The 18,230-nt window shown below is 44.6% G+C and overlaps 1 protein-coding gene across 5 annotated transcripts in view; it reads left to right on the top strand.

The window, feature by feature from the left end:
• The first annotated feature begins 3,397 nt into the window (after window positions 1-3,397).
• Window positions 3,398-18,230, top strand: part of Tacc2 (transforming acidic coiled-coil containing protein 2) — a 191,310-nt gene continuing 176,477 nt past the window's right edge. For 2 of the 5 annotated variants that reach the window (XM_032892449.1, XM_032892450.1), the window contains exons 1-2: window positions 3,403-3,507; window positions 6,089-6,167. In XM_032892449.1, coding sequence (XP_032748340.1) covers window positions 6,135-6,167 — 33 coding nt within the window. In that variant the 5' untranslated portion in view covers window positions 3,403-3,507; window positions 6,089-6,134. Of the gene's footprint in view, window positions 3,508-6,088; window positions 6,168-18,230 lie in introns of all 5 variants that reach the window. The other 3 variants (XM_032892447.1, XM_032892446.1, XM_032892452.1) reach the window with 3 other exon arrangements.

Below are 18,230 nucleotides of genomic sequence, written 5' to 3'. Positions count from 1 at the left end.
CCTACGGTAAAAGCCTCTGGTCCCGAGATACCTGGGGATTTTAGCTCTCGGGGAAACTGAAGCAAGAGGAGGCCCTCTTTGTGTCCAACCTAAATCAGTTGGTTTTTAGACCTGAGTCTTTACAAGGGCAGCACATTCTTGTATGTGCTCATTACTTTGAGCTGTCCACTTGGCACAGCCAAGAACCACCTAGAAATGAGGAATTATCTATACCAGTTTGGCCTGCTGGTATGTCTGTATGGGACTGTTAAGATTTTTGGTTTTTTTTTGGTTTTTTGGGTTTTTTTGTTTGTTTGTTTGTTTGTTTGTTTTTTGGGACATCATTTCTCTGTGTATCCCTGGCTGTCCTGGAACTTACTCTGTAGACTAGGCTAGCCTCCAACTCAGAGATTGGCCTGCCTCTGCCTCCCAAGTGCTGGGATTAAAGGCCTGCACCACCACCTCCCAGCTTTGTTTTGATGTTGGAGGTGGGAAGACCCACCCTGAATGTGGGCAGTGCCTTTCCCTAGACAGTGGGTTCTGCTCAATGGAGGACAGGAGGAGCTGAGAAGAAAGCAGCAAGGATCTCTCTCTCTCTCTCTCTCTCTCTCTCTCTCTCTCTCTCTCTCTCCCCTCTCTATGGGACGTGACACCCTGACTTGCCTTCACGGATGGAGATTAGCCTGGAATCATAAGCCAAATCAATTCTTTCTTCTCCTAAGCTGCTTTGGTTAGGGTCGTTTATCACAGCAACAGAAAAGTAAGTAAAACACTGTGTCAAGGCCCTAGGTGCTGTCTAGTAGAGGGACAGGTCCAGAGTCAAGGCTGGTGCTTGTCGCTTAAGAGCAATTGCTTATAGAATGGTTCTGGGTAAGGTGCCTGGGGGCTTTTGCATGGCTGGGCTGTCCTCCCCAGCCTCTTCTCCAGCCCTTTAATCTTTCAGCACCCAGATCAAGCTGGCCCAGACATTTACTCAATTCCACTCTCTCCCCCCTTGAAAACCTTCCTCTTCCTTCTAGCTTCCCTGTTCCAAGCCAGGGCCTCTGTTCCCTCCAGTTAAACACCTGGCACTTTACACCCTAGCAGCCCCAAGCAGACCTTGTACCTGGTGACCTCTAACGTCCCAAAACAGGTCCCTAATTTGTCCCACCCTGAGTCCTGCTGGTGTCTTTGTCTTTGCCTTCCCAAAGGCTTCTTATAATTCTTGGGTTCTGTGTTTCCCAAGTGTCTTCTAGCTCAAGATTTCTTCTGGTGGATTTCAAATTTTGTTTGTTTTCTTCCGGAATTTGTATTTTGAGCTCATAAGGCTGGGTGTTGGGAGTATGGTTGTATTTGGAGACAGGGCCTTGAAGAATAAGCTAAAATAAAGTCATATTGGTGGGCCTTAATCTATAGTTCTACTGGTGTCCTCCCAGGCAGCAACTGAGAGATGAACGTGGGAAGGCATAGGAAGAAGAAATCTTCGTGGCAATGAAAGGCATCCCAAGGTATCAGTACGAAGAGAGAGTGACTCAGCGCTGTGTACACCTAAATCCATAGCAATCTCAGCCACTCAGCCAGGGTTCCCTGCTTAGAGCCATTCCTCCATAGCTCTGGGCCTTCAATTTACTCACACTGGGCAAAATCTTGAACACTCACACCTTTTGTACGAGCTGTAGAGCTGGTCGTCAGTGAAAGGAAGTGATGTCATGGAAACATACGGAACTGCGCATGCCCACATCTAGAGTCCAGCGTCCCTAGGAAGTTAGTGTTTCTCCCTTTCCTCCAGGAACGGCTGTCCACTCCTTCCTTCCCAGTGCCCAGCTTTCACTGTGTTTTGTGCTTGTTGAAGACTCTGCTCTTCATCTGCAGCGGCTCATACGAGACCTTTGCTTAATAGGGTTTTCTTTACCCTAGAAAAATTCCCCTGTGATTTAAGGGTACAGAGGCAAGCATTCTTCTTTCTCATTCCTCTGAACGTTGACCTTTGGTGTTGATAAGCACAAAAGAAAAAGTCTTCAAATCTTTTCCCCAATGGTGCTAGAATTCTTCCTGACACCCAAACCATTACACAGAACCCTAAGATGTGAAACACGACTTTAAAAAAATTACAGGTAGACATGACCTTGTACACCTTTGATCCCAGTGCTTGGGAGGTGGAGGCAGAAGAATCAGGAGTTCTGGACTATAGATCTCAGATGATGATGATGATGATGATGATGATGATGATGATGATGATGATGATGAAATTCAGATAATGTAAATTTAAGTGTTTAATTTTAAATGGGTGATTCAGTGACATTCTGTGCGCATACTGTTCCTGAGTGTCACTGTGGGGGCTGTGACCTCTAATTCTACAACACTTTTATCACATCAAGTAAACCCTTGTACCCACTCAGCTGGAATTCTCTGCAGGTGGAAGGAGTGGAATCCCACAACATGTGGCCTGCTGTGTCTGCATTCACTTCTCAGTGCTTTTGACACTTAGCAAAGCTGTATCATGAACCGATGCTTCGTGGTTTTTTTCTTGTTTTTTTTTTTTTTTTTTTTTTTTTTTTTTTTTTTTTTTACGGCTGAATAATATTTCATAGGGCAGCTGGAGAAAAGGTGTGATTATCTGCTCATCTGCCCACACCTATACAATTCTGCTCTATTTAAATGCAAAGTAGGGTACTGAGCTCTGTCTCAGCCAACTTTCCCCCAGAGGGCCTTAAACACCTCCAGGGAGCGTGCTGTATTCTCCCTGGTATCCAGGGATCCTTGGACAAAACACTGGCTTGTTTCCCAGAGTGGCTCTGTCTAGTCACAGGGTCGGGGTTCTCTGCAGGGGCTTTCATTTACTGGTGGAGCACGTGAAGGAATTGTGGGAGTAGGAGAGCGTGGGCAGGAGACTATTTGGCCGGGTGCCTGTAGCTCTGTCAGGTCTGCTGGTCTCCTCCACCCCAGAGGGCAGGCAGCCTGCCTATCAGCAAATCTAGTCATGCAGTGCTTTTTTATGACTTCACTAGTTGAAACTCAAACCACGCCTGGGTAAGTTCATTCTGTACACACCAATGGGTGCCAGACTGCCGCGTCATCTGGTTTCCACGAGTTTTCTTTGTCCTTCCATAGTATCTGCAGTGGAATTTCCCCAGGTGTAGACAAGAAGCACTGTGAACATGTGACTTCTTTCTAGAAAGAGATCTGTTCCCTGATCTTGAGCATACAAGCGAGCAATGCTAAGTGTGACCAATCAGAGAGCAGGGACAGAGAGGGTTAGAATAAGCCTGTCCCGAAAGGAGCCTCCGCTGATGTCACCACTGGGGGAAATGCTCAGCATAAAGCCCTGGGAGTGACCAGCTGGGAGGTGCAGATTCCCAGGCTGGACGCCTTCGATAGGCTCAGCCTCAGCCCAGGTATGAAGACCGCGCCAGGGTGGGGAACAGCTGTTTGTCCAACTGGAGCAGGGCTTGGCTTAAACCTCACAGGTTTTTGAATGGATAAGGAGAAAGTCCAGTTGTTCAAAAGCAAGCTTTCCGTGGGCCTTCAAAGTGCAGACTATCCCTGCAGGTAAGTGGAAACAGGTAGGGGAGCCTGACTTCTCGGCCTGGGGCAACTGAAGGAGGCCAGTCCTGAAGTTCCCAGAGGGTCTACAGCCTTCTCTATGCTGCCTCAGTCATACTGTGCCAGAAGGAGATTTGTCATTTCCTTTGTCTGCTTAAATGTCAGTTCAGCACTTACGAGGTGGGGGCAGGATGATCAGACCATCCTTAGCCACCAGTGAGTTTGAGGACACTTAAAATTTTTAAAAAGAACTAGATTTATGGCTTTAAACAAAATTAAGTTTACTTAGTAAATGAGTATCAAAAATTATTATTTCATCTTGGCGTTGTGATGCATACCTTCAATTCCAGCACTTGAGGGGCGGAGGCAAGTTCAAAGCCAGCCTGTTCTACATAGTGAGTTCCAGGAGAGCCAGGGCTATATAGAGAGACCCTGCTTCAAAAAAATCTAAAAAGGAAAAGTTTAATGAAGCGTTGTGTGTTTTAGCCTAGTACACATAAAGAAGTTAATAGTTGATTCAGGAATAATGGTTCTAGCAACACTATTTACTTATGATGAACCATCTTCAAAATGAAAATAGAAATTGAACTGAATAGATCAGTTTAAAATAAATGACATTTTTTATCGTTCTATAGCATAGTGTGATATATACATGCGGTGAATATTCAAAGCAAGTTACCTGAAATTATTAATTTCAGATACTGATAATGATTTCAGTATCATGATAATCAGTATCTTGATTTCAGTTTATTGACAGTGCCCTCGGATACTGATAATGAGCTGGATTCTTTTAGTTTAAAAGTTAGGAGCAAGAGACTTGAGCATGAGGCCGACATCATTACTGCGCCATACATTTTGAAGTATTTCATTTTAACAGTACTGGGGATCAAACCAAGGCCTTGTATATTCTAGACAAGAGCTCTTTCACTGAGCCACACCCCCGATCCCCAGACACATTTTAATTGGGCCTGCCCACAATACTTAATGTTTTATTGGTCAGTGATTGTTCAATATGCATAGCATGTACTGGTTACTCCACATTTGTTGAATGACTAAGCAAGCCAACAGGTGTTTTTTTTTTTTTTTTGGTTGTTTTGTTTTTTTTTTTTTTCCTTCGGAGCTTGGGGCCGAACCCAGGGCCTTGTGCTTGCTAAGCAAGCGCTCTATCACTGAACTAAATCCCCAACCCCCCCCAACAGGTTTTTAAGTTTTTGGTTTTTGGTTTTTACTTTTTTAATTAATTTATTTTATATATAAGATGTGTACACTGTAGCTGTCTTCAGACACACCAGAAAAGGGTGCCAGACCTCATTACAGATGGTTGTGAGCCCCCATGTGATTGCTAGGAATTGAACTCAGGACCTCTGGAAGAGCAGTCAGTGCTCTTAACCCCTGAGCCATCTCTCCAGTCCTGTTTTTTTTTTTTTAATTAATTAGCTTTTATTTTTTGTTTGTGTACATGTACACACACACACACACACACCCACACACACACACACACACACACACACACCTACCTACCTGAAGATCTACTCCTGCTATAGCTCACTCCTAGGGGTGAGAGGGCAACGTTCAGGAATCCTCCTCACCACTTACTATCAAGACTAAGAAGGCCCCTCTTGTTTTGAGGCTAGCCACTCCGGGCTAGCTGGCCTGCAAGCCTCCTTTCCACTCTTCTACCTCTGCATCCTCTCTTAACTGTAGAAATGCTGCGGTTACACAACCCCGTCAGACTTTTTATATGGGTTCTGGGACTCGAACTCTGGTCCTCCCCACTGTGTGAGTCTGGTGGTCTCTAAAGCACCAGCTTTAATAGGTGTCTGGTTGTTTAACGTTTCTATGGTTTGGTTTCTCCATAAAGAAAAGAAGTGAGCATGCCAGGTGGGTCCCTGAAATCTAGCAAGTGATGTGAGGCAAGGAGTAGAGCCTCTCTGATCATCGTTTAGCGCACGTTTAGTTATGAGAATTGTTGATATGTCACTGAATGCTCCTCGGCAGTTTCATATGAATATTTGCTCCTAGCCTGGCCCCAGATCGCCATTTCCCTCAGTATTCACAGAAGTGAAGGCGAGTCGATGAGACAAGTGTTCAGAGGGAAGAACGAGGAAAACCATGCTGTTGGAGAGAAGTAGATTTCACACTCCCTAATGTTTGACAGGCTGTGCTGTCACCAACAGCCAGAAAGCAGCGACACTGAGTTTCCAAACTGAGTACAGTTGGAAACAGAAAACCCTCCTGGGAGCGGTGTACCCCAGGCTACTTGGCGTCTGCAGTTGGGGTGGGGAGAGTTGTCACTCGTTTGTATATGCGCGTATGTGTGCACGCTGGCGCTAACTCAGATTCAGGAACAAACTTGCTTTTCAGAAGCCGCAGCCAACCCTGGGCGGGGAGTGAAAACACCAGCCCGTATTGGGAAAGATGTCTGGGTGGCATGTTGCAAAAGAAAGCCCTTCCAAAGTGATTTTCCATGATGTGGCTGAAGAGATAAACATTTGCCGTCCGGCTCTGAGTTTGGGGAGATGAGCAGAAGAGAAAGCCTTGGCTCTCCTTCCCTTTCCAGGTGTTTATGCCCTTTCGTTTTTTCCAGTCACTCTGACCAACATACTGAGGGACGCTGGGCACCCTGAGTCACCATGGGCAACGAGAACAGCACCTCGGACCGCCAGGTGGGTTCAGGAAGCTCTCCCGCCTCCTGCCGCGCACGTCTCTTTGCTGACGTGACTACGCTAACCACTCCCCACACTCTTCCAACATCCTGTCTCCAGCTCCAACGAGAGCTCCCAAGGGAGGACTCTGTCCTCCGCCCCGATCCATGTGGCATATTTGTATCTGTGGGGCCATTTCTTCCTTACATTTTCAGAATTCCTTTAGTACCTGGGGAGGCGGGTTTTACAAGTCCTGAGCGCTACTTCTTATCCTATGCTTTTAAAACTGTTCTAATGGGAATGAGCACATTCCCTCCAGATTATATCTACTCCGCAGCTTCCGAGGATTGGGCAGAGATTAAAATGATTTGCAAATGTATGAATGCAGAGCTGATCTAATGCAAATGGTTGTGTTCGCGTCAGACAAGGTTTTCACAGCTGGAGAATGGACTTTTAACTTGAACCATGCAAGTCTGGGTTAATAATACATATCCAGGTTTTGCCATCATTTATTTTAAGTTTGAGACTATTAGCGTAGGGCCCTGGTGAACAAAGTCAGAGACACTTTCCCATTGTCTCAGAGTGTGAAATTTTTGGATTAATGGTATGGGCCTCTTTGATTGAAGAGGTTAGATTTTAGGAGCAGCCTGCAGCTGGGGAATACTTTAGTTGAAGTGTGTGCTCCCGGGGTTGGGGATTTGGCTCAGTGGTAGAGCGCTTGCCTAGGAAGCGCAAGGCCCTGGGTTCGGTCCCCAGCTCCGGAAAAAAAGAACCAAAAAAAAAAAAAAAAAAAAGAAGTGTGTGCTCCCCAAGTATGTGGACCAGAATTCAATCCTTCAGAACCCACATACTATACTACAGAACCCAAGTTCAGCAGTGTGCACACTGGGAAATTTTTAGCTTCAGTGAGAGACCCTGTCTCAGAGAACAAGGTGGATAGTACCTGAGGAATGACATTCAGGATTAAGAGTGTCCTATACGCATGCGCATGCGCACGCGCACGCACACACACACACACACACACACACACATACACACACACACATTTAAAATTACAAGACTTATTTTCTCACCTCCTTCTTTCCAATCAATTTAGGAAGATTCCCCCCCCCTTGGCAGGAAAACATTAATGCAAAAAGAAAAAAAGTGTCAAAATCCAGCAAACTTTAGGTGGCCTAGGTCAGAAGCAATAACTGTGGATATGAGGCAATAGGGAGAGGTAAGGACTGTGACAAACAGGTGGGCCTAGACCAATCGAGGCAGCCACCACCGACTTCAGCTGGTTATGGTCCTGGGTAAAAGTGGCCCAGGGCAGGAAGATTTCCCTCTCTGGTCTAAAGACGTCAAAAGTCTGTATTTTCCTGCCAAGTCTTTAATGGTTTTCTGCATGCATTTTATTTATTGTCTGTGTGGAGGCGTGCACATGCATACCATGGCACATGTGTGGAGGCCAAGGGACAACTTAACAGCAGTCAGTTCTCTCCTACTGTGTGGGTCCTGGAGACCAAACTCAGGCCATCAAACTTGTCAGCAAGTGCCTTTCCTCACTGAGCCTTCTTGTTGGCTGTTTGTTTATTCATTCATTTGCTTTTTAATCTAAGATAGTGGCAAATTTATGTATAGTTTAAAAAATACAAAGAGAGCCTCAAGGGTGCCATCTTGCATAATTATACTGCAGTTTTCCCTGTAGACACTGAGATGGCCAAGCTTGACCACCCTGTGCATAGCCAGACTCTTCTTGCTGCCCTGTATAGCCACGCCCACTCTGGCAACTGATACTATTGATTACTGTTGTATTGCGTATACAGTTTTATCATTTCAAGAATGTTACAGAGGTAGGGTCAGATGATGTGTTATCTTTTAGAACCTGCAGAACTGGCTTTTTTTTTTCAGCAGGCAGAATGTTCTCGAAATAGATCCAAGCTTTTGTGTATTGTTTTCTGCCACTGTGGAGTTGTAGTCCATACCCCGAAGATGCAATCCAGTTCTCAGGTCATCTCCCCTCCCCAAAACATGCTTGTTTTGTTTCTAGTTTTTTGCTATTCCAAATGAGGTTGCCATGTGCATTTGTGTACAGGCATGTACTCGTGTGTGTGTGTGTGTGTGTGTGTGTGTGTGTGTGTCTATGTCAGTGAATGTGTGAGTCTATATAAGTGAGTATATGTGAGTGTATGTAAATGTAAGTGTGTGAGTGTTTGAGTGTGAGTGTGTGAAATATGAGTATGTGACTGTGTATAAGTGTGAGTGTGTGTATGTGTATGTGAGTTTGTGAATGTGTGTGTATGTGTGTGTAAGTATGTGTGAGTGTGTATGAGTGTGTGAGTGTGGATGTCTGAGTGTGAGTGTGAGAGTGTGGGTGTGTGTTCATTTTCACTTCTCTGAGATAGACACCCAAGTATTCAATTTCTGGCTCATATAATTGCATGTTTATTTCATAAAGATTTGTCCCAGTCACGATGTTTCCCAGTCGCTGGCCTTCTTACCTTCCCACCAGTATGCAATGATCAGTTTCCCGCATCTGAGAAGTATCTGTAGAACTCTCTGGGACTGGAAATCAGTCACGGGAGAAGCTACGCAGGCCAAACAGGTCACCATCGGTTAGTCACTTAGTAGCTGCCTCAGATGTCAGACCAACCATACTGCTTGTCTTCAAGCTGACCTCTCAAACAGCCCAAGGTGACATCACAGTGTCACCGTGCACCTCTCTCCAATCATCCCGTAGACCTGTCATCTTACATCATCACAGGGAGGGCACCGACAGTACAGTAAGATCCTTGACATCTGGAGAGAGGTTAAGAGCACTGGCTGCTCTTATAGAGGATGGGAGCTTAGTTCCAGCACCCATATCAAGTGTACAACCTCCACCTCCAGATATCTCACTGCCCTCTTCTGGCTTCTTTTGTCATCTGCACCATAACTGTACACAGAGATACACAGATATACAGACAGACAGACACACACACACACACACACACATACACACACACAGAGGCGCACACATACAAGTAAAATTTTAAAAAGATCTTCAAAAGGGAAAAATAAGCCAGTTATGAGCTGGGTGGTAGCAATACATGGCTTTTATCCCCCCACTTTGAAGGCAGAAGCCGGTGGCTTTCTGTGAGTTAAAGGACACCCTGGTCTACAGAGTGAGCTCCAGGGTAGCTAAGACTACACAGAGAAAACCTGTCTCAAAAAACAAAACAAACAAACAAAAAAAGAAACTAGTTATAACATTTACTATAGTATTTGTTGTAATTGGTTTTTTATTACTTACTGTAGTTATTCTCTTACTTTGACTACTTTGTAAGCAAACTTCATCATAGGTCATATGTCTTCATCATAGGTCATAGGTATAACAGACTTCATCATAGGTCATAGGTATAACAGACTTCATCATAGGTCATAGGTATAACAGACTTCATCATAGGTCTATCTGTATAACAAAGAGCTGAATCCATGCAGGGTTGGCGTAACCCATCATTTCCACCCACCTCTGAGGCAGACACCAGAGTCTAGGAGTGTATCTCCTGGGGATAGTGGACAACTAATCTCTTTGCTGAAATGTCTTCTGCTTGTTTTATAAACGTTATTATGACTGTAGAGTTGGGTTTGAGAGTTCGCCTTTGAGAGTTCTTTACGTAGTCTAGAAGTCATATAGTGGTTTATAGGTGTTTCCTTGTTCTCTAGCTCATCTTTCCATCCTCTTAATAAGGTCTTATATAAAACAGCATTTTCATTTTAGTGAGGCACAGTCTATCCATTTGTCTTGCGGATAGTTCTTTTACTGTTAAGCCTAAGTGTTCTGCCTAGCTCTATGTCCTGAAAGTTTTCTTTAATGCTACTATCCTAAAATCTTTAAAGTTAACATTTTATATGTAACTCCATGATGAGCCATGAATTAACTTTATATCAGATACAAGGTTTAGGTTTGAGGTTCATCAGTTTTTTCTTTTTCCTGTCTTGTCTCTGTCTCTGGTCTTTGTCTCCTCTCCACACCCCCTTCCCCAGTCCCCAAGCCCAACAAGGACTCATGTACCCAGAATGGCCTTGAGCTCTTAATCCTTCTGTCTTCACTTCCCAAGTGCTAGAATTATAAGTGCGTGCCACCCATACCTAACTTTCTTTCTTTCCTTAGGTTAGCTTTATTTTCATAGCTATCCTCATTATTAGCTTCCTCTACAGGACTAGTATGCATATTAGAACTGGCAAAGCCATATTGACATATCTTATCACCCACCGTCCATATGCTATGTGAAGATTCTCTTGATGGTGTACACTCTGCGGACTTTGACATATGTAACCATGTGTACTTTGTGCAAGAGTATCATATTCCTAAAACCCTAAAAAATCCTCTATGCTTGACCTTTTCCCATCCTTTAGGCCCTAGCGACCGCAGATCTTCAAAACAACTTACTTTCATATTTTATCCTCACCAGTGTGTGTGTATGTACATATACATGCCACATCAGATGTGTGTGCAGAGGACATCTTTATGGATTCAGTTCACTCCTTCCACACTTAATGTGGGTTCTGGGAAAAGAATACAGGTTACCAGGCTTGCATGACAGTGTCTTTATCCCAGCGACATCTTGCTGATCCAACCACAACTTTTTGTATTGTTTCAACAGTTGCATTTTTTCCACAGTGTCATATAATTCTAATTATATAGTGTGCAGTGTTCTTGGATTGACTTCTTTGATTTAGCAACATCTATCTAAAAATCCTATTTCTTTTCATGTCTTGATAACTGGGTCTGAGAAGAATCAGTGATGGTCAGCCCACCAGCTCTCATGCCCTAGAGACCAGCTCCTCTAGACTGATGCCCAGGGGAGGTACAGGGCAGTTCTCCTGAGTGTTGCAACTGGTGAGGGACCTGGCCAGCTCTCACTCTCATGACCCTGGGGCCAGCTCTCCGGCCTGCCGTAGGTGGCAAGGGGCGAGGGTGAAGGAGGGCATCTCTCCCTCAACTATGCTGCTGCACCTCAGGCAAGTTGTGTGGGTCAGTTCTCCCACGTTCACAAATACCCTTAGAGCCAGCTCACCCCCATCCCCACCATCAGGGTCAGCTCTACTATGCTGCCCAGGTGAGGTGCAGGGCCTGCTCTCTCAAATACTGCAGCAGGGACAGGGTTAGCTCTCCTGATCCATGATCCCACTGGGGACCAGCTCTCTTGCCTGATGACCTGTGACAAGGGCAGGAGGGAGGGAGGGGATCTCTCCCTTGCTGATACAACCTCACAGCAGATAAGAGGCAGGGATGGCTCCCCCACACTCATGTTTGGCTCTCCCACACTCATGTTCTCTGGGCGGATCACTATGTAGCTTTGGCTGGTCTGGAACTTGCTGTGCAGATCAGGCTGGCCTCAGAACCACAGAGTGCTGGGATTAAAGGTATGTCCCCTTTAATTAAAAGTATCTTACTATTGAATTTTAAAGGTTCATTTTAAATATATTTTGAATAGCAGTCCTCTTTTAGATGTTTCTTTTGCAAATATTTTCTCCCGACTTCTGGTTTATGTTCTCATTCTCTTGAAGATGAGAGTTTGTTACTTTGTTTATTGTTCTCACGTTTATTGTTTTGGCCATGATTGTTTATGCCCCAGCTTTATTTGTTGAAAAGAACATGTCTGCCTTGCCCACTGGGGTGTCTTGGGCATAGCTGTGACACCTCTCAGGGGAGGCAGAAACCAGTCTGTAATGGAGGTCTTTGGTCTGTCTTTTAACCAGGTTTGGATCCTCAGTCTGTATTTTACCAGGTTTGGGTCCTCAGTCCGTATTTTACCAGGTTTACATCAGAATCTAGGATAATTGCTGTGGTTTCCCATCTCCCGTGTACCCAGGCACTGTTAGCATACTGTTGGGAGTTGGGAATTGTAGTCCAAGAGTCCACGCTTCCCCTCAGGGCATCAATGTACACAGAGTTCAGAGGGGCTTGGTGGGGGGAATTTAGGTATGCCTCTTTACAGATGAAGGCCTCCCCCATTCCAAACTGCTTTATTAGATGGCAACTGTGAACACCTTACTCAGGGTGAACCAGAGATTAAATACCTTTGTAGGAAGAAATACCCAATAAGGGAAGCTCACTGACTTCTATCCAGATACTTCATTAGCACAGGGAACACCAGGTTTTTATGCCATGTGACTGATTGCCATGGTCCTCGGTGGAGTGTCATGGTCATGTGTTCCAGAGCAGGTAGAGTTAGGCAGTGGATTGGCCCCATTCCTAATGCTCTCAGAGACCCACAGGGTTTGAACTCACTCAACCTCACCAGTTCTCTCTGGTGACAGTCCACATGCCCCAATGAATGAATGGATCTGACGTGTTTGTCACAAATTGGTTCGGTCTAGCCCAAGTTCTCTGTCCTATAACATTGACTCTGTTAAATCAGATTAAAGTAGTATAAACTTCCTTTTTAGAAACCTTGCAAAGAAATAAAAACATCGCACCAACATTAACCAGATCCAAAGTCTAGACACCTCCATGAACTTCTGTACAGCGAAAGAGGCATTCAGAATTCGAACTGTGATTGCTCTCTTGATTATGGTGGTCATGTGTTAAGTCTTTGAGGTCAAATGGAGTGTTCACACTTCATTCTTTTCAAAGAATGTTGTCTTAGTTGTTCTAGGGTCGAGTTTTTCCACATAAACACTAGAATGAACCTATGTCTCCAACAGAGTTGCTGGATTTTTGATAAGAATTACATTAAAGAATAGAGCAAGTAGAAAAGAATTGACTTCTTGCTATGTTGATTTCCTGCTCCACGAACCTGTGGTGTGTTTCCATTTATTTGTACTTTTTTTTTTTTAAAGCAATTATGTGATAAATCCTTGGCAAACAGGCCCTGCCTATGTGTAACCAAGTATGTACCCAAGAACTACATCTTACTTTAGAGTGACTCTAAATAGTAGGGAGTCATCTCTGTGTCCACACATTCGTATGTAGACTCCTGGTTTTGCTTTGCTGCCATAGTCTGTGGTTCACTCGGTTATTAGCGCCAGTGACTTCTGTGGCTGCTCTTTTCATTGCTTCTTTGAGATTTCCTTTAAGTCAGGATTGTAACTGGAGCTCCCACACGCCCTTCTGAACAGCTTTACTTTTCTTTATCCTTCCTTGTCGTGAGAATACTGGAAATTTGGTTTTAATATACAGAAATATTATAAGGACGTGCTTTCATTTTAATACCAGGTGTGGCATGTGGGGCTGCTTTGGACTGTTTGATTATGATTATGCCTTGCGCTTAGGGGAGGCATGGCTTTGCCAGCAGCGGATGGTTTCTATGATTGTGTGACCTTTGGAATTCTGGGAGCTTTTCAGAGGGTACATAAATGCTAGGGCCCCACTAGGTGCTTGGTGGTCATTTAGGAGAGTTGGCTGTGGCTTCTTAGTAGTCAAAGAAGAAATAAAAGGAAATAATTAGATTCAGGTCTCTCTCTCTCTCTCTCTCTCTCTCTCTCTCTCTCTCTCTCTCTCTCTTTCTCTCCTTCCTCTCCCTCCCTCCATACCTCCCTCTCTCCCTCCTTCTCTCCCTCCCTTTCCTTCTATCCTTGTTTCTCTCCAATCTAATGTTGGGGGAATTGAAATGTGTGTGTATGGCGGGGGGCGGATAAAAGATGAGAAAAAGAACCCATAAATACCAAAGACCAGCTTCACTTTTTCTCTTTTCCCTTTTTATAGTGACAACTACTCCCGTTGCTTTGTTACAGAGATTAGTCCTAATCTCCAGCAGAGAGCACTGAGTTTTCTAGTGTTAAGAAACATATTAGCTATAGGTTTGTTTTTTAAGCAAATGTCCTTTATCAAGTCGAGGTACCTAGTTTACTTATGGTGTTTTGGGTTGGGTTTTTATCTTTTGATTTTTGAGACAGGGTTTCTCTGCTTAGCCCTGGCTAGCCTGGAACTCACTGTGTAGACCAGGCTGGTCTTCACCTCAGAGATCCACCTCACCTGCCTCACCCTCCCAAGTGCTGGAATCAAAAGCATGAGCCACTGCTACCCAGCCTTATGTTTTAAAATCATTAAACTGGATTTTGCTAGTGATTTCTCTGCATTACTCGGCACAGTCACACATACTTCCTTCCTTGCATACCTGGAACAAATCTCGTGTGGCCATGGTCTATAATTATTTTGACAGCATGTTACAGTGTTTTGTTTTGTTTACTAATGTATTTTTTGGACTTTTGTGTCCAACTTCATAAGGAAGAATTTTAGGGTCTGGTTTTGGTATTTGAGTATTACTAGCCTCACAAAACGAGTGGGAAAATGGTTTACTCCTGTGCTTTACAAAGACTGCAGAAGAGAAACCCTACATTTAAAAACACGTTCATAACTGGACATGGGGGCACATGCCTTTAATAGAAAGCAGAGGTAAGTGGATCACTTCAGAGTTCAAGGTTAGCCTGGTCTATACAGCAGAAAGACTCTGTCTCAAAAACAAAAGAAACCCTCTCAAATCAATAAAAACACATTAACAACTAATTTCAGTTATTTTTAAGTATTCTGTGAGTCAATCAAGGTGTCTGCTGACTGGGGTTGGCCCAGGTCACTCTCCTTGGACTGATCCCTTACATTCTATCATGAGCTTGAGTGGGGGCGGGCATGGCCATCAGTTGAGAGCCCTTTGGGGGCACTAGACATACTTCGGCCCCTATTCCTTCTCATATACCAGCTAATGTCCCTCCTCTGAAGTCTTATATAAACTCCAAGGCTCCATTGGTATCTGCAAACAGGATGGGGGAGTAGTTTTGATCCAGGGGTCATGTGACAATATCTAGCAATAGCTTTGGTTTTCACCACAGGGATAAAAGATGCTATTGGTTTGTAGTTGGCATAAGTCAGAATTGTGCAAAAAATATTCTACAAAGCAAAATTGTCTCCAAAAATATTATCTAGGGGCTGGAGAGATGGCTCAGTGGTTAAGAGCACTGACTACTCTTCCCAAGGTCCTGAGTTCAAACCCAGCAACCACATGGTGGCTCACAACAATCTGTAATGAGATCTGATGCCCTTTTCTGGTGTGTTTATATATAATAAATAAATCTTTAAAAAAAATATTATCTAACACAAGCCATCAACCGTGTCAAGGTTGTTCCTAGACTGGAAGATACTTGCTTTCGCTATTTTACTACAACCATAGGGATGGTGAGCAAACCTGCTATGGCAAACCACCAGGGCCAAGGCAACTGAGAGAAGAAATGGTTTTATCTGAGACTTGTGGTTTCAGAGGGCTAGAGCCAATGACCTTTATGGTGGGGAGCATGGCATAAGGTAGGCAGGCACAGCACTGGAGCATACATCATGAGATACAACCACAAAGCAGAAAGACACACACACACACACACACACACACACACACACACACACACACACACACACAAAGAATAGTACGTTTGAAACCTGAAAAGCCCAACTCCAATGACAGACCTTCCCCAACAAGGTTACACCTCCTGATCCTTCCCAAAGAGTTCCAAAAAACACAGAACACATAGTCAAACATGCACCTATGGGGGCCTTTCTCATTCAAACTACCACACCTGCTTTACTCAGGATGAACTTTAACCCCAATATTGTCGGTTTAAGACAGCTTACATTTTCTTTCTATTATTTTTACGAACCATGGTGTCCAGAATGAGATATTTACTATTTACCAAGTACAGATTGTATAGAAATGGAACTTCTGGGTCACAGGACAAGGAATTCTGCAATGTTCTTACTGTACATGTTGTAAAATACTTTCCAGGATTGGGGATTTAGCTTAGAGGTAGAGCGCTTGCCTAGCAAGCACTAGGCCCTGGGTTCGATCCTCAGCTCTGGAAAAAAAAATACTTTCCAAAAAGGTGATGTTATCTTGTTCTTTGACCACCTAACTGCATTTCACTGTCTATTTTAATGTTTCAAGATAAAGGTGCTTTAAAGGAGAAATACCTTCTTCCTACCTCCTCCCAGCTCCAACCCCATCTGTCCTCTAGCTCTGCCTTCATGGGGTACACGGGATGTTTCCTGATCTAAGAGTTTCCATGTCCCAGTCTAATCAGGCACAAGCCAGTGGGCCTTTGTAGGGTTGTCCTTAGGGTTACAGGGGCAGAATGAGGTTTGCCTTTCACAGAGAAGCAGTGTGGGAATGTTTGACTGCAGATTGGGGCTTCTCATGGAGATGGGGCCCTGGGATCATCGTTTTACATCTTTTGGATACTTCTATGGGTATGACCACCCCTCCTGAATCCCTCAAACCCAACCCAACTTCTCTCCTCATTCTGCTTCTCATCTTGCATTTCTACTCCTGGCTAATGAGAGCTTTCTTACCATGCAAACATCAATCTGAGGGCCACCCTGACTCTACTCACTGTCCCTTTACACACCTGATACGTCATCCCGTGATTGATTAATTAGTTAATTGGTAGCCTGGTCATTTATTCTTGTGGATTTCTTTTTAGGTCTTTAGGGGATTCTAAGAGACAGGCACCCCATTTCCAATGGTCATTACCAGAGAAAAGGGGTCTTGGGTTGTAGACCTGAGCAGCCCATGCCTCTAGTTGCACTATTGGCTGAATCCAGAGCTCCAGCAGATACTGTAGGAGCGCTCTCCTCTAGATCTTGCTCTATTTCTCTCAGTTCTAAGGGTTCAGGGGGTGCCCTAGGCTTGTAGGGGGAGAAAAAAGATGTCTGTGTTCCTCCCAGCTAATGGTCCAACCTGACCTGTCCCCTGTAGAGAATCAGACCCATTCTTATTCTATTCCCACTATAGGATCAGATATTATTTCCACATGTGAACTAGTTTACCCGAGGGCTTTATCACACTGTAGGGCACAATGACAGCCTGTCGGCATTGCTTGTAGCAATTTCTCAAAGGACAAAGGGACTGTAGACCCATCCCATCCTCTTACCCAACCACTTGACAGCTCATGACCCTTTTATTTCACACCTGCATCCTTGCTAACCAGTTTTGGTGCCTTCCACATTCCTGTCCTGCCCAAGCTTCCACTTCTGTCTAGATTCTTTACCTATGAAGAAACACTCGGCAGAGGATTTCTGGTATTCTGTTTAAACGTGAGTTCTTAGAAGTGAAGATGTGAGTTTTTGTGCTTCTTCTGTCCCTAGATTCAGGATCCACTTTGTCACCAGGGCAAGGTCTGCTGAGTCTGGGCCCTGGTCGTCTCTCACATCTTTAGGTTAGAGTTTCTTCTCCTTCTGTTCTGATTCCTCTGGGTGTCTGAGCTGGCTAGTTTTAAGTCAATTTGAGACAAGCTTGAATCTTTTTGAAAGAAGGAACTTCAACCGAGGAAATGCCCCCACCAGAGTGGCCTGTGAGCATCCCTGTTGGACACTTTCTTGACTGATTAGGGAGGGCCCAGGCCACAGTAGATGGCGGGTGGTCCTGTGTAGTATAAGAAGTCAGGCTGAGCAAGCCATGGGGGAGCAGGCCAGTAAGTGCTTCATGGTCTCTACATTGGTTCCTATCCTGACTTCTCCATGCAGAATGATGCAACAAACCCTTTTCTCTCCAAGTTGCTTCTGGTCAGTGTTTTATCACAGAAATAGAAAACTTGAGAGAGACAGCAGCCACAAGCAGAGCAGGAACACACTGGGCAGGAGTTGAAAATACAGGTCCTGGAATATGCTTCTTCCTCACACCGTGTTCTAACAGGAAGACCCTTTGCTTTCCACAGGAGGACGCTGCTTCACACAACACCGTCCTGTGGCCTCCAAACCCTGACCCTCCACAGGTATAGGCGTGTGTGCTTTGCATGGCTAGCCTTTCGGCTGCCTAACATCCTGGTGGCGCCTGACGATGGGCATGGCATGGGCGTTGGAATAGTTAGCTTCTTCCTCCCTCTCTCATGCCTATTCACATCCATCCCCACTAAGTTGCAAAACACACTAGGAATCGGCAACACACAGGTTTAGACTTTTAGAAATAACATGTTGGATGTAGCTCTCAGAACTGGCTTGCTTGATAGGCCGTGAGAGGCTGAATAAAGCCTCTGTTGTCAACAGAACAGAACGCAGAGGCCGGGGCCAGCGCTAATCCCCCCAAAGGCTTCCACTTTGATTTCTTTTGTCCTAGAGGGAGGCTGGGAAATGGTGTG

Source organism: Rattus rattus, chromosome 2, assembly GCF_011064425.1.
Source record: "Rattus rattus isolate New Zealand chromosome 2, Rrattus_CSIRO_v1, whole genome shotgun sequence".
Lineage (NCBI taxonomy): Eukaryota > Metazoa > Chordata > Mammalia > Rodentia > Muridae > Rattus > Rattus rattus.
Note: the sequence above shows the minus strand (reverse complement) of the source record. Positions and strands in the feature narration are given on the sequence as shown.